A 23898-nucleotide genomic window follows, 5' to 3' on the forward strand; every position below is an offset into this window, starting at 1 on the left:
GGGATCCTCTAGGATACTGCCCTCGGGGACAAGGGAGAAGAACAGACCTTGGCAGACTTTTAAGGAAGCTTTCCATAGAACACAAAAGCTAGCAATCCCAGGAGCAAGAAATCAGGCAAGGAAGGCAAGACACCACTATAGCTGAGTAGGGAACTGCTGGTCAAACTAAAGGGAAAGAAACAAATGCATAGACAGTTGAAGCTAAGACAGGTCACCCACGAAGAGTATAAAGTTCAGTTGTGTAGGGGTGGCCAAGGTGGAGCTGGAACTGAACCTGACAAAGTAGGCAAAGGGTAAAAGGAAGGGCTTCTATAGGCCCATTAACCAGAAAAGAAAAGTCAAAGGTGTTAGACCCTGATCAACAATGCTGGAAAACTGGTAACAACAGATGAGGAGGCTGAGGTACCCAATAGCTTTTTTGCCTCAGCTTTCAATGGCAAACTCTCTTTCCACACCTCTTGAGTGGATGGACAGCAGGCTGAGGACTGGAGGAGCTAAGTCCCTCCCACTGTAAGTAAAGATCAGGTGTGTGATCACCTGAGGTATCTGAATGTACTTAAGTCTGTGGGACCCATAGATGGCTTCACCAAGGGCAAGTCCTCCCTGACCAACCCAGGGGCCTTGCACAAAGGCATCGCTCAGTAGACAAGGGAGGGGACAGAGATGTCATTTATATGGACTTCTGTAAAGCCTTTGACACAGATCCCGACAACATACTTCTCTCTCAATTGGAGAGAGATGAAGCTGATGAGTGGACTGTTAGATGGATAACAAAGTGGTTGGACAGTCACATCCAGAGAGTAGTGGTCAATGGCTCAGGGTCCCAATGGACGTTAGTGACAAGTGGGGTCCCTCAGGGCTCCATACTGGGACCAGTGTTGGTTAATATCTTCATTAGTACATGAAGGGAACAAGTGTACCCTCAGCCGGTTTGCAGATGACACACCTGAAGGACAGGGCCATCCACAGAGACCTGGACAAGCCTGAGAAGTGGCCCACAGGAATCTCTGAGGTTTAACAAGGCCAGATGCTGGTGCTGCATCTGAGCTGGGTATCAGTCCCAGTATTGATCCAGAGCGGGGCAGGAACAGATCGAGAGCAGCCCTGATGAGAAGGGTTTGGGGGTGCTGGTGGATGAGAGGCTGCACACGCCCGGCCGTGTGTGCTGGCACCCAGAAACCAACCATGTCCTGGCTGCATCAAAAGAAGTGTGGGCAGCAGGTCAAGGGAGGAGATTCTGCCCCTCCAGTCCCCTCAGTTCAGGCCCCACCTGCAGTGCTGCATCCAGCTCTGGAGTCCTCAGTGCCAGACAGACACGAACCTGGTGGAGCCAGTCCAGAGGAGGCCACCAGGTTAATCAGGGGAAATGGAGCACCTCTCTTAGGAGGAAAGGCTGAGAGAATTGGGTTTGTTCAGCCTGGAAAACAGGAGGCTTAGGGGTGACATAATTGCAGCCTTCCAGTTCCTAAGGGGGGCTTACAAGAAAGATGGACAGGGACTTTTACAAGAGCATGTAGTGACAGGAAAAAGACGAATGGATTCAAACAGAGTAGGTTTAGATTAGATACTTCTTTGCTGTGAGGGTGGTGAGGCACTGGAACAAGTTGCCCAGAGTAGTTGTGGCTGCCCCTTGCTTGGAAGTGTTCAAGGCCAGGTTGGATAGAACTCTGAGCAGCCCTGGTGTAGCAAAAGGTCTCCCTGCCCATGGCAGGGGTGAGACAGAGTAGGTGAAGTGTCTGGGAGAGGTGAAGGGTCTGTGGAGCTAAAGCTGAAGGAGAGGCCGCGTTCCAGAGACAGCGAGGAGACAGAGAAAGAAAAACAGAAAAACCACGAGGTCAATCTGCCCCCGACCTAGGAATTCCTCCGATAAAGAAGAATTAGTGCTAAGTGTCATGCAAGATGAATATGTATGAACTTATTGTGAAACTGTATGCATATGCATTTGGAAGGGGGATAAAAGGAGGTCTGAAATCTTCAGGGGTACGCATGCCCTTTTGGGGAGTCTTGCGTCCGGCGCGCGTCGTAATAAAAGCATACCGGGCTTTACAACTTTTACAAGTTGTGAGGTTTCTTCTTTTCTCCGCAAAACATTTTGGCGAGCCAAGGCAGGAGTTCTCTGTCCCCGCGGGGCAGGGGGGATAGACGGACCTCCATGGCGCGCCCCAGGATTTTTTCCTGGTGGGGCTCCGCTTGTCTCAACTTGCCACCTGCGAGGACAGACAACGACCCGCTGGCCTGCGGAGAAGAATACGGTATGTATGGGGCCCCAGGGGGGGGAGGAAGGAGAGAAAGGGAGTAAACCACCCAGAGACGTCTGGGTTCATGGGTTCAGCTGATAGAGCAGCTGTATTAGAGGCCGGGTTCATCGTTCTGATGGAGCAGACCGCTAGCGGCTTTGGGGGTAAGCCGGGTGAACCCGTGTATGTGTGTATTGAGGATTCATAGTTCTGATGGAGCAGAACTGGTGAGCCCGTGTGTTTTGTTTGTGTGTGTGTGTGATGTCCGGACACTGTGTTGCTGTATGGTTAATGTGTGTGGCCAGTGCACTGTGTTTGTGATCGTGCAGGTGATATGTGTATGGTGTATAAAAGAGAGTAAATCTACAGTGCCCTACAGTGCGGGGATGGGTCAGTACTCCCCGTGTTTGAAGCAGCCGAGTGAGGCCAGAGGCGCCGGCTGCAGCAGGCTGCGGGGGCAGGGAGAGAAGTGCCCCGCAGAGAAGTGAGTGGAGGAATGTCAGTGATGGTATTTATCGTGTTTGAATGTAGTGATTTGTGTAGATTTGGTACATTTTAACCGTGAGTATGAGCTCAGAGAGTTCCTTTGCCTTGGATGTTTGGACTTGATCTCTAGACTGCGTGCTGTTATTTTGATTGTGTCCAGGAAAAATTGATTTGAGTAAATGCCGAATTATGGTGTGCTGTGTTGTGTTGAGAAAAGTGAGCACTTTGAGGAATATGGCCTTCCCAGTGATTTTGTGTGGTGATTTTCTTCCGCTGCATTGTGGTAATTTGATTCTCAGATTGTATAGTGGTGTTTGTGGAGATTTTAAGATTTTGTTGCAACAAGAGTAGCATTTTACATAGGAGAGCTATAGTACGGTGATTTATGTTTAACTTCGATAAAGTGAGTTAAAAGAATTCCAAGAATTCTCCCCCTCACAGCAATTCAAGCCTTGGCTCTAGTGAATTTGAGATAAGGCGGGGGGGGGGGGTGCGTGTGTCTGTGTCTGCAGGTATATCAGAGTTTTGGCTGTGACTAGCACAGCCCTTTTGCAAAGCAGCAAAACAAGTGTAAGTAGACACAATGCTTAATTAGATTGTGCAAGAAGAGAACTAGAAAAGACTGATATTTTGTAAAACAGAGTTTATATAGAAGGGATGAATGAGATGAATTAGTTAATGAGACTTATGAGATTTATGAGACTTCGGTTGGTACTGCAGTAAGTCTTTACTGGAAACAATCTGCTGAAAGGATTTAAAGTTCTCTGTAATAAACAGAATAGCCAGCCTTTGCGGGCAATTTTGGGGAGCCTTTGGTACATCAAGAGGCTGGCACGCTGTGTGAGGTGACAGTGGCTGCGCCCTGGGCACAGGGACAGCTCTGGCTGCCCTGTCTCCCCAGGGAACACGGGAATGGCCTGTGGGCAAAAGCTGGATGTGCAGGTATTATTGCAGTGCGGTGTTTATGAGAAACACTGGTATTGCTGTTTTGCTGTTCCAATAAGTGTCAGGGTACACGCCCCGAGTGTAAATTAAAGGTTTCTGGTCAAGCGGATTCAGAACCTAAGGTCTTAGAGCTTGTGTGTGGGAATCACATCTGATACCTGCCACCTGGAGCTGTGTGTATAGGAGGAAAACTGAGAAACTACTGTGAAGGTCTGTAAAAAGGTTTGAATGGAAGTGGGATAGGGCAAGGAGAAATAAATAATAAGAACTGACCAGAGCAAACAGGTTCCTAAATTAGCCCCTTTTGGGAGGGGCTCATTGGGAGGAGGTTGCCAGTAAGAGCAGCTCAGAAAATAAAAAGATTTATAGTGCTTCATTGCTGTTAGTACTGTTTTATAATAGGAAGATAAATGGGATAGTTTTTGTATGCTGAAATGTCTTTTGTTTTAAGAAATCACCCAGAATGACAAAGAGACTGTGAGATCAGACTGCTCTCTGGTCTTGGCCCCTGAAAAGGAAGACAAGGCAAAGAGAAAGCAAATCAAACATGTTGTTCAGCATGCAGCATAAGATAGCAACGTATGAAATCAGGCAAGGGTTATCACGCTGAAATGCGAAGCAATCACAGTTCGCAAAATGAGTACATATGATTTGTAAAGGCTTCCTCCCAAGGTAAGGGAGGAGGGGTAAAGGTAACCTTCCCAAAAGGGAAGAATTTTTGTCAGCACAAGGGTCATGTGTTCAGTTTTAAATAAAGCTTTAGTACCTGTGGAGAATGTTTATGTTGTAGTGTGGGGAATGAACAACTGGCCAGTCTGAAAAGGCATACTTTTGCAAACCTTTAAAGTAACATGTGTACTATGTGTACCTAAAAGCTTTTGTACAATTCGCTCAATTTGCTAAACATTCTCAAATGAGAAAAGTTACTCTAGAAGCAAATAATATAAAGATGTTAGGCTTAATATTAACAGACACTGAAATTAAGAAAGACATTAGTAAGGAGATATTAGAATAAGTAAATAAGTGTTTTCAAGGGTATGGGCCTCTGCTGCACCAGGGAGAGTGAAAGATGCTCCCCCATGGGATGCTCCCCCATCAAGCTTAATGAAAGAACACAACCAGTGAGAACTGAGTAGTACCCTCAAAAGGAAGGTAAGGAAGGAATCAGTCCAATAACTGGTAGTACTGGATTAAGGGCTGTCAATAAGATAACACAGAATTTGTACCCTGTGGTAGCAAATCCATAGACCTTACTAACTTGTTTAACACCTGAGCTAACCTGGTTCACTGTTTTAGGTCTAAGAGATGCCTTCTTTTGCCTCCCTATCCATGAAGCCAGCCAGAACATTTTTGCATTCAAACACAAGCTCACACAGTCCATGTGCCTGAAGGCTTCAAAATTCTCCACTCCGATTGGAGAACAGCTTGCAAGGACCCAGAGTCCCAGGAAGCTCCACAAGAGGAAAGGAGGCTGTTGCAGTACATAGATGGTCTTCTAGTAGCCACTCGGACAAGGGAAGCAAGAGAAGCCTGGACGGTAAGCCTTTTGAATTTCCTAGGACTCCAAGGGTGCAGAGTCTCAAAGAAAAAGGCACAGGTAGTGAAACAGAAGGTAATCTACCTGGAGTAAGAAGTGAGTGCTGAGCAGCAGACTTTAAGGCAGGGAAGCCCTATGCCAAACCCTGAACCCCAGACAACGAAAGAACTCCAAACCTTCTTAGGCATGGCAGTGTAGTGCCAGCTGTGGGTTCATAATTGTGGACTGTTCTCCAGACCCCTCTATGCTCTTATTGCCAATGGGAACTGAGATCTCCAGTGGACAAGAGACACCACACGGGCCTTTCGCCAGCTAGAGAGTCCCCTCATGTCGGCTCCAGCTTTGAAACTTCCAGATGTAAGTAAAGCATTCTTTCTATTTTTCCATGCAAGGAATTGCTCTGGGAATATTGGCTCAGGACTTGGGTCCATACCGGAGGGCAGTTGCTTACCTCTCTAAGCAACTAGATGCAACAGCCAAAGGATAGCCAGGTTGCCTCAGAGCTGTAGCAGCAGTTGTGCTGAACATTCAAGAGGCACACAAGTTTATCCTGGGACAAAAATGACTGTGCTAGTGTCCCACACAGTGTCTGCAGTACTGGAAGTAAAGAGTGGCCACTGGCTTTTCACCAGAGAGGTTTCTGAAATACCAGGCCATCATGGTAGAGCAAGATGATAGAGAGATAGTGGTGACTAATATTGTCAACCCAGCTTCTTTTCTCAGTAGAATCAAGGAGAAGCAGTGCACCACGATTGCCTGGAGACCATTGAAGCTACCTACTCCAGCCGCCCAGACTTAAAGGACACTCCTCCGGACGATGCAGAGACCTGGTTCACTGACAAGAAAGCGACATTGCAAAGTTCACAGTGACTACCTGCAGAGAGGTAATAGAGTGTGGACCCTTACCAACAGGTACCTCTGCAGAAGATGCTGAGATAAATGCATGGACCCATGCCTTAGAAACAGCAAAAGGCATTCAGAGTTGTGCATGCACATGGAGCCATCTGGAAGGAAAGGGGACTGCTGACCTCACAGGAAAGAAGAGACAATCCAGCAGCTGGAAGCAGTTCAGTTACCTGAAAAGGCATATTAAGGCACACCAGAGAGTGAGCTTAAAATTGGAGGAAAGAAATGAGCTGGCGGATGGAGAGGCAAAGAAAGCAGCAAAGGGTGAGGTACAGATTTTCCTCGAAGGTAAGCCATAATACAATAATACTAACCAAAAGAGACGTACAACTGCAAGGGGTGGGCTACCATTGAAAGAGAGCTAGTAATCCCTTCCCATTTTCGTGGTTACTAGTGAAGGAAGGGCACTAGAAAACACACTAGGGCCTAATTACTTAAAGCCTTTTATAGAGTGTGGCTCCTTTCTCAAAATGACCAAGGCTGCGAGTGATACAGAGTGCACTGGAATGAAGTGTTGACTTTGAAGTAGTAATTCCCACAGGCTTTCTAGAACACACATCTGATTGAAAGGGCTGTTGTATCATTGTCAGGAATTTATATGCCACTATCACTCAGGTAAGCTGATAATGTGATCCTTGCCTCCAGACTAACCTCAAAATACCCCCGGGCCAAAACTTGGTCAGACTGGGAGAGGCCATGGGCCTGTATAGCAGTGGCAAATCAACTTTTCAGAACTCCCAAGGAAAGGGGGGTATCAGTATTTACTGGTATTAATAGATACATTTTCAGGGTGGCCAGAAACATTCCCCACCAGAACTGTCAAAGCTCAAGAGGTGACCAGATCATTTTTACAAGAGATAATACCACGCTTCAGAGTTCCAGCCACAATATCCTCAGATAAAGAATCACCTTTCATTTCCAAAATAGTGCAACAGATTAGTAGCCATCTGGGCATAGATTAAGAACTTCACACCCCATACTGCCCCCAATCAAGCGGCCAGGGGAGAGAATGAATCATTTGATTAAGCAGCAAATCGTAAGACTGGGGCAAGAAGCTCTTCCACTAGCACTATTGCAAATTCAAACTAAACCTTTTGAGCTAAAGGAATGCTGAATCCTTTTGGAATGCCTTATAGAAGACAATAGAATACAAGGGGAATGTCCAGAATGTCCACTTACATGGTGGCATTAAGCAAACAGCTCAGAGTAATTGAGAAACTTGTGGCTGGAACTCGGAGCAGGGAGTTGGATAGCCTGGGGTTGATGTATATGTTAAGTCTCTTACAGAGAAGACTTCGGAACCACAGTGGGAGAGACCACTGCAAGTACCTCTCACCACCTTCACTGCAATCAAAATCAAGGAGCAGAATGCTGGATCCATCACTCTCGGGTGAAGAAGGCCCAGAAGCCCCTTCAGGAGTGACACCAGGAGACAATGAACTGAGACTAAAACTTATTCGGGCAAAATGAGTATATTGCGGTCGGGAGTAGCTCATACTTTAGTGTACAGAATTGTTTTGTATGGAATTATAACTGAAGCTTTAGAACTAGAGAGTACCTCTACCCAAAGCAATGCTGAATGGCCTTGGTCCCTGGCATTTAATCAGTATACTGGATCCATAGGAAAACCTTTTGAGATAAAGAAGGTTTATATTAAACATATCTACTGTAGTAATCCACGAGAATCAAGTATGTGAGCAGTAAAAATAGCAAGAACAGGAGCTGTAAACACTTCAAGGAATCTGAAGAGAAGAAATCAAAGTAAAGTGCTTAGTCATCAATAGGATGGCTTATGAGAGACCAGATGTAATTAGTGTCTGAACCTCCCCTGGTGTATATGAGCACCAGGAAGTCTGTGATGACCTAAGTGAATCAGACTGTTGGTGTAATTTCACCCTGACACAGCCTGTAGAAGTGACCTGCCTTTGAGCTCAAGTTACTGTCAGATTTTCATTTGAATTCAAAGTGGACACTGCACTTTTTACCACAGCGGGGCCTTATAAGGTGATTTTCCTTATTTATAGCTATCCCTCTTCCTACTGAGATTTGGATCAGTGATTGTCCCAGTCTGAGGTGGTTGGATTCTGCTTAAAAGAGGTAGAGAGAGAGAGACCCCCTCAGAGCTCAGCAGCAGGCTGTAGGATTTTGAGCATCACTTTTGTGCTGAGTGTTTCAAATAGCAGAAACCTGATCCCAGTTTCTTCTGAGGCACTGCAATGAATTTAGGCTTTTCTCTCAAGATTTCCCCTCCATTATCTTCTGCCCTGAACACAGTCCACAGCTTGATCTTAGCTAAGGGCAAGGTGGGTGACCAGGAGAGACATTCCTGCTTGCCACACATCTGGGAAATCAGGTGCTTTGGAGGGAGAGAGAGAAGTAAGATTCCCTGAAGTCTCTACATTTCAGAACAAACATCTGTCTCAAGTATGACCTAAACCTCTGTCAGATACACTTGTGAAGTGTGTCTGAATTTGTAGTAGGAGCCCAGCACATCCCTCTGGCAGGGAGGGATGATCATGGACAGAAAGCAGTTCCTGTTCCCCATAACAAACATCTAACTGGCATATTAGGGACAAGATTAGGAGTTTTAAATAGAATTGATTCAGAAATACTGATGAATAAACTGGCTGCTGCAGCAGGTAGCCTAACAAAATTGAAGCAGCCTTTATAGTAATCTCTACTGGCATTAGGAACTAGCCAGTGACAGATTTCAAAAGTACTGCCAAAGTAAAGAAGTATGAACAGGCCGGGGACCAAGACCACAAATTGATAGTAGAAGCACTTAGTATAGTTCAAGATAATGTGTCTTTAGCTTTCAGTTGTATACAAGCACAGTTATGGATACAAGCAACAGCAGCTCTGATCATATAGGAAAGGGGTGAAGGTAATTTTCCAGCTGAAATTCAGAAAATTGAATGGGATAATGCAATTGATTTTGAAAGGAAGTTTTAATCCTGGTGGATTATGGTGAATTTCACCTATGATCCTATTTCTAATGTGGCCACTGCCTTTGTGCTTACCATATGTAATGCCACTGTTTATGTTATCCATCCCATCATTGCCCTAAGATTAAACCATGAAGAAACAACACTCTATCCTTCAGAACATAGAGTGTGGGCACAAAAAGATGAATGAAAAGTGGCAGGTAGTAAACTTAGAATCCTGCATTACTAGAGAACAAATGGGATTCATTTGTGAAAGCAATACTGCTAATGCCTAGGATGTGTTTGGACACTGAACAGAGTATTTGTCACTTTGAAATTCATCCATTCAATGACCAGAAAACTGTGCTCGTATATACTGGAATAGGGTGTATGTTTGAGAACTGCTTATGCTGCTGTACAAATTGATAGCAATGATGTTATTCTGTCTAGTGGAAACCATTCTAATCTCTGTATTTGTATTTGTAATTTTGCTAAGATTATTGGGTGTGGTTTTTCGTATTTGGTACCAGTAACATCCCACCAGCTGATTACAGCCAATTACACAATGTATCACAGACTACCACCTACCCCTATTGGGGTGAACCTTACATTGGTAAAACAATTAATTAAGCACCAAGACCTATTAGAAGTCTTGAAAGAAATCCGAGAAAGTGGAAAGAAAACCTTAATTACTGTCCAACATGATACAAAGGAGATAACCAGGGTTCTACAAAGAATAAGACAAGATATGACTCATCACTGGTGGGATGTGATCTTTGGATGGTCACCAACTGCGAATGGAGTCCTTAATAAGTTGTGTCACCCCATTGTAGTTTTATTAATATTAGTTGGGATAAGCTTAGGATTGTCTATTATATTGTTAATTTGGAACTGTAGGATGCTACAACGAATAGCTGTACTAACCTCTTTGTCGAATGTACATGGTAAAGCGCTAAAAGACACTTATTGTCGTGGAAATTTTCCTTAAGTAAAAGAATTTACTTATTTCCTAGGAAAGGGGGGAATGAGACAGAGTAGGTGAAGTGTCTGGGAGAGGTGAAGGGTCTGTGGAGCTAAAGCTGAAGGAGAGGCCGCGTTCCAGAGACAGCGAGGAGACAGAGAAAGAAAAACAGAAAAACCACGAGGTCAATCTGCCCCCGACCTAGGAATTCCTCCGATAAAGAAGAATTAGTGCTAAGTGTCATGCAAGATGAATATGTATGAACTTATTGTGAAACTGTATGCATATGCATTTGGAAGGGGGATAAAAGGAGGTCTGAAATCTTCAGGGGTACGCATGCCCTTTTGGGGAGTCTTGCGTCCGGCGCGCGTCGTAATAAAAGCATACCGGGCTTTACAACTTTTACAAGTTGTGAAGTTTCTTCTTTTCTCCGCAAAACAGGGGTCTGAAACTAGATGACCTTTAATGTCCTTTCCAATTCAAACCATTCTCTGATTCTATGAAATTGCAGGAAAAATAACCTAGCAAAGATATGCTGAAGACTATGTTTACTCCTCCTTTCTACCTTGTCAATTTACCTTGTTTAATTGGTTATGTCCTAATTAGACAAGGTCAGAAGCTCTTGGGAACACTATCTTTTCATTTTCTTTGTGCAGAAGTGAGAAAACAATCCCTGATTGAAAATTCCACCATTTCTGTAACAGAAATGGCAATCTCTAAGGGGTTTTCTAATGCAAAAAGCTTTTTTCAGTTTAACCAAACTATTTTTTTTAAGTCCTATTTTAGATGGTACGTACTCTTCTATGGATCCATCTAAATTGACCTATTCCTGGCTTGTATCAATGCAGCTTCATTTGTCACTGTTTACATTGTCCATCATCAGGTTTTAGCATGGTATTGCTCAAAACTGCTGCACAAAGACCCTAAAAGACCACAGATCCAGATCCCAGTGAGGCAGACAAGGCTGAACTGAGAAGAAATGCTTGGATTTTAGCACTGGATTTCTATTTCAACTTTTTGTTGGCCTAAGACCAGAGGAAAAAAACTAAGTGAAAAATGTTTGTTCAAGAACAATTCTGTGTGACAGCATGCTGAGAGATCTCAGCCCTTAAAGATCAAGATCTAGCATTGGGAGCTGCCCTTAAACACAGCAGTGTGCTGGGGTGACCCTGGCTGGATATGAGATGCCCATCAAAGCCATTTATCACCCCACTCTTCAGCTGGACAAGGGAGAGAAAATACAATAAGGCTCATGGGTCAAGATAAGGACAGGGAGATTGCTCAGCACCCACCGTCATAGGCAAACCAGATTTGACATGGGGAAATCAGATGAATTTGTTGCTAATCAAATCCGAATAGGATAAAAAAAAGGTAAAAACTAAATCTTGAAAACATCTTCCCCTTACCTCCCCTCTTCTGATGCTCAAATTCACTCCCAAATTCTCTCTCTCCTCCCCCCTCAGTGGGGTACAGCAAATGGGGTCTGTGGTCAGTTCACATATCATCTTTGCTGCTCCTTCTTCAGAGGAAAGTCTCTCCTCACTCCTCCCCTGCTCCAGCAAAGGGTCACTTCCACAGGAAACAATCCTCAATAAACTTCTCCCATACGAGTCCTCCCCACAAGCTGCAGATCTTGTGTAGGTCCCTCCAACAAGATGCATTCAGTCAGGAACAGGCTACTCCAGGGAAGGGCATCCATGGGCTGGTGGTGGGTGTTTCTTCCCCCATGGACTCCATGGGCTACAGAGGCACAGCTGTCTCACCATAGTCTTCACCAGAGCCTGCAAGGGAATCTCTGCTTGAGTGCTTGGAACACTTTCTCCTCCTTCTTATTTACCAGCCTTGGTGTCTCTAGTACTGATCCTCTAATATATTCTCACTCCTTCCCTCTGAGTGCTGTCACACAAGGTTTTTTTCCTCCTTCTTAAATCTGTTATCCCACCATCACTGATAGACTTGGTCTTTGCCAGTGATGAGTCTATCTTGGAGCTGGCTGGCATCAGCTCCATTAGATACCAGGGAAGACTCTGGCAGCTTGTCAGAGAAACCGCCCCTGTAGCTCCCACTACCAAAACATTGCCATACAAACCAAATATAACCTGAAACCACCTCCTCTGAAGAAGATGGCTATGAAGAAAAGCAAGATTTTAAGACAAACTTGAAAAGAGAGTGGTCAAACATATCCACATTGCTGGTGGGTAAATCCTGGTTTCTAACAGCCTCAGCAGATGGTGGCTCTGGAATCTTAACAAGCACAGGCAAAGGGCTGAGCTGAATCCACTGGCACCTGTAACCCAGCAGAAGTAACCACTTTGAAGCAACAAAAATTTCAGTACCGACTGACAATCAATTAAATCTAGACCCTTTCACTGAAGGTTATGGAGCTTGCCTGCATCAACACACATCTGCTTTTGTCAGCATCAGGGTGAGAGTAAAGCTATATTTGCCCCATGTCTTGGTGCTGCGTTTGATTTCTACCAGTTGTGAAATAAACACAGCACTTCAAACATCTCCCCCACTCAGTGGCATTATTAATAAAAAGGTGTTCTCATCTTGGCAATAAGGGTTGCTGGGGTTGAAGTTCAAAGCAAACTCATGAGATACCTTGGGAAGTGGGACATTACAAACAGTTAGGGAATGCAGACATGGACAGAGCAAGGGCCCAGCATGGTGAACGCCCCACCTGCCAGCTAGGAGGAACCCGAGCTCCAAACCCAAATGCAGGAAACAGCTTGTCACTGGAAAGAAAAGGCAACAATAAAAATGAGAAAGAGCAATTCTGTAATAACTCACTCTTCAGTTTTATTCACCAAAAGTAGCTGGAGACCAAGGCAGAATTCCTGCCACAAGGAATTGGTACATCATCTAGCTGGCCATGGCCTAGTACCAGGTATCCAATGGTTTCAGACTTGGGCTTGAGAGTTAGATAATTTCTCTCAGTGCAGCACCCCACAGGACTCTCAGGGGATTTCAAAGTAGCAAGAGAAAAGCCAGACCACTCCCAGCCTGGCTACAGGACAAAGCAGACAACCATGACTGCTCCCATTGCTCCCAATGTCCATTTCCACTGAACCAAATAGGACATTCAGGTTGCAATGCATCATCTGCAACAAGAGATCAGTGCCCAGCTGAAGCATCAAGGGACTCAGAAGGGACAAGCCAAGCAAATACGGCAAATTATGAAGGGCTGCCATTGCTCTCCCTAACACTGACAGAAGCAAGAGGAAACAGTAGCAGCTCCTAAAGGGATCTCCCAAGGAAAGGCAGCCCCTCGATCATTACAAGAGTGCAGGGCTAGAACAAGCTGTTCTAGTCACATTTTTGACATGGTGACTAGATCAGTCAAGATCATTACATATGTATCATAATTCTGGACTACACTTCCCACACTCCAGATGGCAATCAGGTACTCATTTATCCCATCTGGGCTGATGTAGTGAAAAGATTCTGGTGACTTGGGATCTCCACTAAAGGCAGTTAAGTCTACACCCACCTGATCAGGCAACATGACGGTAGCAAGTCACTGATATGTCAGCACAAACAAATGAGAAGAACAAACTATATCCAGAAACAGGGGGTTAACTCAAGACCACACAGTTCCTTTTCTCCCAGGCACACAGCAACCCTACGCAGGGACATGCACACAAGACTGCACCCCTTTTCCGACTTGGGTACAGGTATTTCCAACCCATAGCAATCCTTTCCATTGACAGACCAAACCAATTTCTCAAAAAACATTTAAGAAGCCCTAGCTCCATTAAAGTGCTATTTGATCAAGAAAAACAAAAATACAGTATCCTTTAGTGTTTTGCAGACTTCATCACTGCAAATTCATACTGCATTTGCAGTCACTCATGCTGCCAATAAAAATACCGAACACAACCTCACTGCTTTTGTTCTGTCATCTACCAATACAAGCAGTGGGGAACAACTCACCATAAAGTTAATCTGGCAGCCTCCCATCACATAGTCCAGAAATTAATATTCTGTCTCAATCTAGAGGAACAGATATTGTAACATCTACTCATTTCACTACAATCAGAAAATTAAAAAAAAAAAGACACCCAACAAAAATCTTCCTACCTTGCAGGATTTTATCCTAATAATGCCAGAGTTTTTGTAGTTTTTTTCTTTTGTTTTTTTTTTCTCAGGATGAATGCATTCATATTCCACTTACAGAAAGCAAGCACAGAAGCATGTTCCAAAATATGTGCCTTTACAGGAGAGCAAATCACTGAAACAGATAGTGCCACACATCCCCCAGTTTCAGAGTTACCAAAATACCCAGCAGAATTAAGAAATTGAATTTTAAAAGGTCTGTGACTACTTTGGCCACTATGTAAATGAGCTAAACAGAGTGCTTTTGCCACCAGCACTAGGCAGAGGAAGCAAAATTCTCAGGGTGGGAAGGCTAAAAAAGCCTGGGCCACAGGTTCCCAGTGGCAGTGCTTACCTGCTTGGATTCATTCACATTGGTTCTGAAGTCACAAGGGCTAGAAAAAAGGCAAGAACCTTCCACCCACTTTTGTATTATGCCCAATCAAGCTGGCTGGCAACTGGAATAGTCCTGGGCTACATCCTGTGTGCAAATACAGCTGCCTCAATTCAGGTGCATCTCAATCTCCAGGAGAATGAGATGTCAGGTTTTCACTGCAAACAAACAAAAACCAGCACCACCAGCATGTGACTCAACTTACTCTAGTATTGGATGACCAAGACCAAGTGCCCCTTGGAAGGACTACTGTTAGCAAGCAAGGTGACCAGAGTGCTCAGGAGGGGGACCAGCTCCAGCACATACATTATATGAGACAAGCTGTGTTTCTGGACTCACCTGTTACAATATCAAAACACACTTCTGTTTTCACTTGACTCAGCAGAGGCCAAAGCAAGCTGAACTGCTGGGAAAAGTAGCTCAGCGAACAACAGGGTCAGCAGATAACTGGCTCAAGGATATTTTTAGAAATAGGAATGGTAACAGAACCCAAAGAAAAATAATTCCCACACCGGTTTTTATTATTTTTAAATGTTGGCTTAATAATACAAAAATACACATTTGGAGGTAACAACTAAAAGGGCATGTCCGAGGTCAATATTAGAAAGGATTTGAAAGGCTGAAATCTGGACTAAGCAGTGGCTGAGGAAGTTCACCAGAGAGGCAGCACCAGCTGTCTGCATGTGCCCAGAGTCGTTTCTAAAGCGCCTAACAAGTCATGGGAGCCATCGCTGTCACAATCTGCACACTGCACCTGAAAGGAGAAGGAAGCAGGCAATGGGCAGGTGTCCTGCATTAGGGAGACTGGCCATGGCTCACTGCCCCATCTCCTGTCTGACAGCTCTGCATCAATGCTGGTGAACTCCCCCATGCCATCAGGACTGGGGATGCTGGCCACACCACTAACTGAAACCCAGGTGCAAAGACACACAGCCACAGTGAATCTCAAGAGAGGAACATGTTCACTTCCTCACCCATTTAAGTATGCATGGTGAAAACTTAAAAAAAAATAATCTTCCCCTGGTTTAAATGGAAGAGATTAAATAAATAAATAAATATTTTAAAGAAACATTAAAACCCCCCAACATTTCACAGTACAAATGTGTAAATGTGAGGTCATTCAGGACAAGATATGCAACTGGGGTAATGGGAACAAGCAATTAAAACTTTATTATTCAAACTGTGCTCCTTTTTTCTGTCAAACAATAGTATCAATTTACAAGGAAATTCCAATTTCCATGGAACAGTAAGTCTGTCTCTTTCTGCATCTTATACCAACCAAATTATAAATACTTTATTAATAAACAGTAATTTTTATGTCAGAATGAAGGCTTCAGAACTAGATAATGCAGAACGGCAATGCATATACAAATAAAAATACATTAATAACCAGTTTACAGGAACATGGTGTCATAGCTCTCCACGAAATCACCAGCGAGGAGCATTTCTAATATGTTCAACTGCAGAACACAAGTAATTCCAGAAGCAGACAACTAAGGGACAGTTGTAAGCAGCTCCCTCTTCCTCCTCTGAAGCTCACATGCCACACAGATTCAGGAACTCTCTTTCTGAGATCTGCCTTCAGAAATCAAGTTGACGTTACTCCGGTATAAACCACAGTGACAGCTTTCTCCTAAGGACAATGGGACAAGATGAACCCATGGGTAATCTCACACCCTGATAAGGATGTCAAATTCAATGGCTACATACCTGAATTTGACATAGGGCTCTTTACAGGACTATTCAGATCTAAAGGGTGTCTTCCACTGGTATCAATGGAAAACCCATGCAAACACCCAGGTGAATTATGGCTTAATGTAGTCACCTAAATGGGAAGCACCATGGCATCTTCCAGTGTCTTAATGGCAAAAGACACCACAAAGACTGTTTCCCCTTCTCCTCCCCCATCCTTCCCACCTAACTTCTCCTCTTCTCATCTAAACACTCCACCATGAAGCAATTCCCACGCCTCCTCCCTGAACTTTACTTGGTTTCTCCCAACATTTCTGATGTTTGCACATCACCCAAAAGTGACTGGATCATGCCAGGGAGGCCTTCTCTTGTGCAGAAGCCAGGGTGCAGACTCCCAGTGAAGTCTCCTTTATGCCAGTACACCTTGAGAGCTTCAGGGAATCCAGCCATCTCCACACATTTCTTCTCCCCTCCTTCCTGCTCCTACTCCCCTCACAGCCATGCCAAGGACCAGTGCAGTTATTAGTTCACAACAAGGTATGGTTTAAAACAAACCTCTTCTTACAAGGGTTTTTTTCTAAGACTGGCCAAGATTCACTGCAGGCAGCCCAAAGAGTGGTGTTGCTGCAAACAAAACCCTCCAATACTGCAGGACACTGTATTGACTTATTTATTATTTCTTCGCAAATGAACTCTCCAATACTCATAACAAGCCATGGAATACAGTCAGCAAGAAAAAGGCCCCTTTCATCTACAGGAGGAACTTTCGAAATCCACAGAAAATTATTTTGCCTTTGTGTATATGCCACTAAACCTGAGAATACCAACAAATACAAATTTCTATTTTGCTACTTCTATTTGCTACATTTGTTATTTCTATTTAAGTAACTATGGGGCTGAGGTGCTGCTCTCACTTATTTTTCATAAGACCAGAACAAAGATTAGGCTGTGTCACAAATATGAGCTGTTCTTAACACAGAACAAGGAGAACATCACTCTGAATCACAATGAAGACAGAATTGCCATAACAGTAGATAACATTTGATCAAAAGATTTATGTTCACACACATATTCAGCATTTAATCCTCACGCAGAGCTGGCAAAGTTGTTGTTTAGGGCATACACCAAAATGGTGTATGCTGCCCAAAGTTTCACCACTAGGTAAATTTTTGGAAGCCTCAAACAAGAGGTTTCGAGGAACAAATTCCAAATGAAAAATAAAACAGCAGTGCAATATTATATACTTCAGAGTTGTTAGTGAAACTCCTGACTATCAGTCTAGACTCCCCTGACTAACTTCCCCAGCATGTTAAGGATATGAACAGCTTAATCCTTTTTCACAGCTACATTGGGAAATTTCAGAGATTATTTGCCCATACATCAAGAATTTTGGCTTAAATGAACTAACAGAAAAAAGCTATTCTTTTGAATAAGTACATAATTCTGAAGTGGACTCCAAAGCATAGAAAGCTTCTAGAAAACAAACAAAACAAAATAACAACACAATATTTTTGGGCTATAGAAAATATAGCCCCACAAAACAGCATGTGTAGACCATGTCATGTCAGTTCTAACCAATGACAATATGCACCTCTTAGTCACCTCCTCTATATGCTTGCTGCACACTTTTGAACAAAGATGACTTCTTTCTGACCTAAGATTGTTGATTCCCCAACAATAACAATTCACAAACACCACTTAGAACACTGCCACCAATCAACAAGCCCAGTACACCTGTTCAAGGTTTGGATTTTTCTTTTTTTTTTTTTCCTTTCTCTCAGGGAATTTTCCTCCCATTTGTTGCCTACGAGGGACAAAAGATGTGGCCAAGATGGGGAGGAGGGGACAAGGGGTGTAGTTGGCTGCAGTCTCAGCTGGGGAGTGAGCTTGGTACCTGGGGGAGATTTTCTCTTGCGAAGTGCAGAGATACCAAGACTTAGCTGGGGGCCAGGGCCTGGGCTCAGCCCTCTTTTACAGCCTTGCTCTTGGAATCAGAGGTCACGGTTGTGGTTTTGGTGCTGAACTACTGCTGCCCAAAGGCTTCCCCACTGTGGAGTTTTGTCCTTCACTGCTTCTCCTAACCCTGGGTGAGCCTCTGCTCGTAAGAGCAGCTGTTGAACTGGGACCTTTTCAACAACCAACCTCACTGGAAGAGACCCTCATCAAGTGGTTGAGTGCCTCAGGGGAAACCCAGGACCCCTCTCCCCCTCTGGAGGGAGCACCTCCCTGCTGCCTATGGGAGCCTGGTTGCCACTGCTGGACCCCATTGCTCCTGCCAGAGCTTCGGGTTTTTTGCTACACTTTGTTTGCCACCCAGGGTCTGCTCACCTCTGCTGTTCCAGCCTGCTGTTCTGAGGTTCCTGCCTGTCTGCTTCCCGCGAGTTCGCCAAAGAAGCCCCTTGTGCATCCCTTCCGCCAGCCCGGCCGCCATTGCCGTGCGCAGAGAGGCGGCCGAGCTCGCGCCACAGCGCCCCCTGCAGCCCCCTGCAGCCCCGGGGGAATCATCGCCCCGCCCTGCCCGGCCGGGAGCCAGCAGCGCCCCTGCTGGCTGTGCCCGGAACTGCACCGCAGGGGAAGGTGCCTGCAGCCGGGACAAGGCCGGCCCTGGGGCTCTGCATCTGCTCGTCGGTGCTGCCGGGCTGGGGGTTGGTTTGCCACGTTATACACACACACGCTAGCAAGGAACTGCTATTCCTCTTCTGGTATCTTTGCCTGAAAGCCCTGTCATTTCAAAGTTATAATAATTCAGACGGAAGAGGGTCATAGTCTCCTTTCCATGGGAGGTTCCCGCCTTCTTTGGCAGACACCTGTCTTTTACACCAAGACAACACCTGAACACCTATTTCCAGGTTAATAATCTCAGTAATTATTAGGAACTACCATACTGCACAAAGAACAACATTAGCATGCATGCATTTTGCTAAATCTTCCATATCAAGCTTTCAGCATGAGATTTCTTCAGAGAGAGGACGAAGAAGTAAAATTCTGCAAATGTAAAGCATTTAGGTGTTAGAAAAGTAGAAAGAAATTACACACACAGAACAATCTATGTATTTAAATGCCTTTAAATTATCAATGCATTGCTCAGAAGAAAAATTACCATATTAAGTTGCTATCAGATTTTTCTTCTGTAGAAACATATTAAAATATGCAGTTGTTCTGCTATGCAGTTGTTCTGCTATACCTCCACAAGCCAGGGACACAAAGAATTAATTATCATATACAAGACCACAAGGGAATGCAATTCTGACTCAAAACTAAATTTCTACTTGAAAAAGATAGAAAAAGAGTTGGGAAAACCTTCCAGTCTCTTGAGTGGATAAATCTGACAGATACCTCAAAGACCTCTCTGTGTTAGTATCCCAAGGCACTTAAGTTTGTCCAATATCTGCACGTTTCTCAGTCAACTTAGAAACAGTGCTAGAAAGCCTCAATGAAAAAAAAAAACAAAAAAACCAACCACCCAACCAACCAAGACACCCTCACCAAAGCTCAACTTGAAACCCTGGCCAGAATAGTGAAAAAAAACCAGTTACAATTCTTCTTATGACTAATCATTGGAAACTGTGTCACTTCTGCATTTCCTGACTTCTCAATTTGACAACTCATCATATTTTAAAACAGACATATAATCCCTTATCTGCTGCACTACAATTCTAGAAAGGCAATCTAATAACTTAAATATGACTAGACAACCTGATAACTCATACCTAGCATCAACAGAAAATTGATGACTTGGAACAACAAAGAGAATTTCTAAAGGCTGTACCTTGATAGGTTTATTAAAATCTCCACCACAGAAAGTTTGCAAGGGAACAGCTGAACTTCCTCCAGCATGGATTTAAGTTGTTCTTGATGACCTTAAAAATATGACAGCATAATGTCACATGAGGAATACAGCATGCAACTCACAAGGAATGATGACATGAGGGCTCTTCATGGCAAGTTAAGAATAGCTTCAACCAGTTCAATCCTGGCATGTATCAATGGCCAAGCAACAGCTCTGCAAGAAATAAAAGCTTGATGCTCTCAGTGAAGTTACATTTTACAGCCAAGCTCAACACCAATGAGAAGGAAGAGAGACCCTCTTCTCATTTGCTATCCGTGGTCAGACTCCTTACTCAGGTAGTTCCATCCAGTCACCAGGCAGCAAATAAACAATTTGCTACAGCCATAGTGAGCAGAATACCTTTTTATACGATACTTTCTCTCCAAAACTGGTGCAAAGCGTGACCAGGAGCGGGACTCTCTCTCACTTTGAGTAAGAATAAGCTGTCTGATCAACTCAAGGAAAACACTTTGAGGAAATTCTACCTCTGTTCTGTACACAAGCTGCCATGGTCCAGCATTGCTCTGCTTGTTAAACTCCAGAAATTGATCTGATTTACCTAAGAAATCCTGCACCCAAAACCCAGAAGTAATCAGCCTCCTCTATATTTTACCAAAATGAGTAAAGAATTAACTAAATAGTAGACAATACTTCAAAAAATAATGAAGTCAAACAAACTGTGCATTAATTTTCTTTCCTTTTTTATTTTCCTTTTAAAAACTGCTGCACTCTCTAAGTCATCAGCATTTATAAGCTCCAATTCCAAGATCTCCTCCTCAAACCACTTTTGTCCCTACAAATCGCGTATTTTGTTAACTGAGAGTTAGGTGACTAAATCCCTGTATTGGTCTTAAAATAACATTGAGCAGAACACCTAAATTTCCACCTTTTCTTCTTTAACAAAACTACTGAAATATCAGTTTGCTTAAGACAATTATATAAGTGATTGGTATTCACATACAGAATATTCAAAACCAAAATAATACCTTAAAACCTAAACCTGGCATTTGAGTTTCTAGTTTGACATTGTGGACTTCAACATGCAATTGTATCTCCAACTTACTCCACTGTAAATAACACAAAATACAGCAAGCCTGTGCTCACAAATGGATTACTGGCTTAGCTTAACGTCAGCAAACACAGAGATTCCTGACCAAAAGGCACAAAATGTAATTACTAGAGAAGTATGCAAGATATTATTTTTAAAATCAATACCTTTTTGTCCAAGTTTTGGGCTTCAATTTCCAGGTAAACAACCCTGGTATCCTTAATCTCCTCTGCTGAAATCCCTGCCATGGAAATTTAGGGGGGGAAAAGGTGCAAACAAGAAATCACAGAGTTTTGCTTATATTTTGTCCATAAAAGAAACTGTAATTTCTTTTAAATATCTCTCTCCTGTATATATGTAGCATTTGAAGATATACTGAAAAGAAACCAGAAAAGCCACTTTATCCCAGACAACATATTGAGAGAGTTTTTTCAAACAAAAACCTTCTCTACTGTAATAGTGCCCTTTCCTGCTGGCTTTTCCTGCTTCAGTTCCAGCAGTTGGGTGAACACTGAGCTGGACACAACCTAAGGTTAGAAGTCAGATAATAAAAAAATAATAATAAATATATCATGTTAGACAAAGAAGAAAGAATTACTCTTGAAGTGCCTCCTAAGTTAAGCAATTAATTACAAAATACATGTATTTCTAACCTTTGCTTTGATCGACATCATGATTTTTCTAACCACATTCAATGGTAACACAAACAAACATGTTAAACAGTGTTTTCAAATTTGAATATGTTTCAGCCTTTGACAAAGCACATTTTCACTTCATTTTCATAGTAAAGCCAACTTTCGCTGCTATTTTGTACATCATTTAACACGACTACACGTACCTGATCCAGTGCACACTCAATCCCTCCCAGGTAGTCATCATCATTTAAATCAAAGGATTTGTTAGCAATATCATACACGCTGAATTTTAGCTTCTGTACTTTCTCAAAGTAGTAGTCCACAACCAGTTTCTTGCAGAATTTAGGGTCTTGGCAGTTCTTGATCTTTTTCGTGTGATCTAGCTGCAAAACAACACAGGAGCAAAGCTGTTGACAATGAGTAACAAGCCCATATTCTCCTACACAGCTTTTTACCTGCACCAGGTGAACAGAGGCACCAGCAAGGCTACACACCCTGCACCATGCCTCATGCTCAGTGACAAACTGGGCTGACCGATGGCTCACCGGGAAAGGAAATGGCATTGAAAAACGCTATTGTATGGGAAAATTCTGGAAACTAGGGGGAACAGACTGCTGAAACAATGTATTCTGGAGCCTGTGCTCTGCAGCAAGTCACATCGTTACAGGCAAATGGGCCTCCTGATGCAACTCTGAGCAAACAAGTCAGCAATTAAAGAAAACACTGAAGGCTTGAGTGTGGGCAATGTGACTGCTCACCAATCGTAAATCTGAATTAAGTATGTCGCACACCTGCCAGGAAAACCTACGGGATGGAAAAGGGGAGACTCAGCGTTTGTACAGCCACTGGCAGCGCGCGGGCCGCTCTTACCTCAGTCCAGCGGCCATCGCCCCGCGTCCTGCGGCAGGACGCAGAGGGAGTTCGACCTGGAGCTCAGGTCCCGTCGAGGAGGCTCCGCCAGGCCACGGACAGCTCCACCCGGGACACGCACGCGGCCATCTGCGGGCAGAGCACAGCGTCAGACGGCCCGGCCCGGACCCCGCGTGCCCCCGACGCGGCGGATCGAGGCACGCGCGGGCGGGGCGGGGCCGCGGCTACCGGCGCCCCGCGGCCCCTCCCGCCCCGGGCCGGGCGGTGCGGAGGAGCGCGGGACCTCCGCGCAGCCGGGCACCAACTGCGGCCCGCCTCGCCCCTCGCTCTTGAATTCACCTATTTCTACCGGCCTCTCCCCGCTGCTCCCGCTCCCCCCGCAGGAGCCCTTCCCTTTGCCTCGGTGCGTGCTGCTGCCTCAGGTTTCTACAAAGGGCCGGGCCTGTTGTCCCCTCCCCGGGACCGCCGCTCACAGCCCAACACAGGGACCGGAACCTCCGTCCCGCCGCAGCCACCGCTCCGCGCCGAAGAGTTGCCCCACGCGGTGAAAGCAATGCCAAAGCTCCCCCTGCTCACCCACGGGAGCCACAGAGCCCCCGTGCCTTGCCGTGTTGGCTTCCAAAACACCGCAACATCATCCCGCAAACAGGGGATAACTAAATTTTATTAGACATTAAACTGCAGACGTTTCTGTTTGAGGAACAGCTATAATTCTCAAAACTGAATTAGAAAATAAGCCTTCAAGCACCGAAACATTTCAGAGACTGGACAGTTTGAGGACTAGACCTTTAAATGGGATTATTTCATAGAGAAGCTTCTTCTTCTAAGTCTTATTTTATAAGGAAAATAAGGAAATACTTGCTTTGGCTTTTTAGTACCCAAGTACCCCATGGCTTCCTCATACTTGCAGGATGAATATATTTAACTTAAAGAGATGAGCTTTTATTGTACAACATTTAATCCCTTGGACATCCCAGTCAGCAATCTACCCTGGACAAATATTAATGAAGTCACTTAACATGCCAGTGCATGGTGCTCCAGTAACAGTGACAGGACAAAACCAGCACTCAGTAAAATTTAGCAAAGCTTTAGGCAAAGACAATCATAGTGCAGCATTAAACTAAGGTCATCATCATCACTTGGTTTAACACCAGAATATTTTTTTTTAATTGTTTGAAGTGGTCTGGTGGTCAGCTGTTAAAACTAGTGACAGAAGCCATCCATTTTCTACTCAGTTGCCTTCAACCACGAGATTCACAAAGAAACCACTGACTTTAATAAATACATTTCTTGTAAAATTGCAAGTCACAGTTATCAAGTTTTTTCTTTACTGACA

General features: G+C 44.2%; 1 protein-coding gene across 1 annotated transcript in view; it reads right to left on the reverse strand.

Annotated features, from left to right (window-relative positions):
• The window catches only part of CPNE1 (copine 1), a 61787-nt gene that overhangs the window by 12017 nt on the left and 25872 nt on the right, over window positions 1–23898 (reverse strand). The window contains 16 exon segments of the mRNA XM_064729673.1: window positions 12551–12600; window positions 12680–12734; window positions 13356–13489; window positions 13933–13992; window positions 14080–14168; window positions 14485–14489; window positions 15145–15242; window positions 19950–19997; window positions 19999–20040; window positions 20495–20578; window positions 21225–21297; window positions 21511–21584; window positions 21896–22075; window positions 22563–22577; window positions 22579–22634; window positions 22637–22691. Of these exon segments, the coding sequence (XP_064585743.1) occupies window positions 12551–12600; window positions 12680–12734; window positions 13356–13489; window positions 13933–13992; window positions 14080–14168; window positions 14485–14489; window positions 15145–15242; window positions 19950–19997; window positions 19999–20040; window positions 20495–20578; window positions 21225–21297; window positions 21511–21584; window positions 21896–22075; window positions 22563–22577; window positions 22579–22634; window positions 22637–22691 (1118 nt within the window).

This window comes from Zonotrichia leucophrys, chromosome 20 (genome assembly GCF_028769735.1).
Source record: "Zonotrichia leucophrys gambelii isolate GWCS_2022_RI chromosome 20, RI_Zleu_2.0, whole genome shotgun sequence".
Taxonomy (NCBI): domain Eukaryota; kingdom Metazoa; phylum Chordata; class Aves; order Passeriformes; family Passerellidae; genus Zonotrichia; species Zonotrichia leucophrys.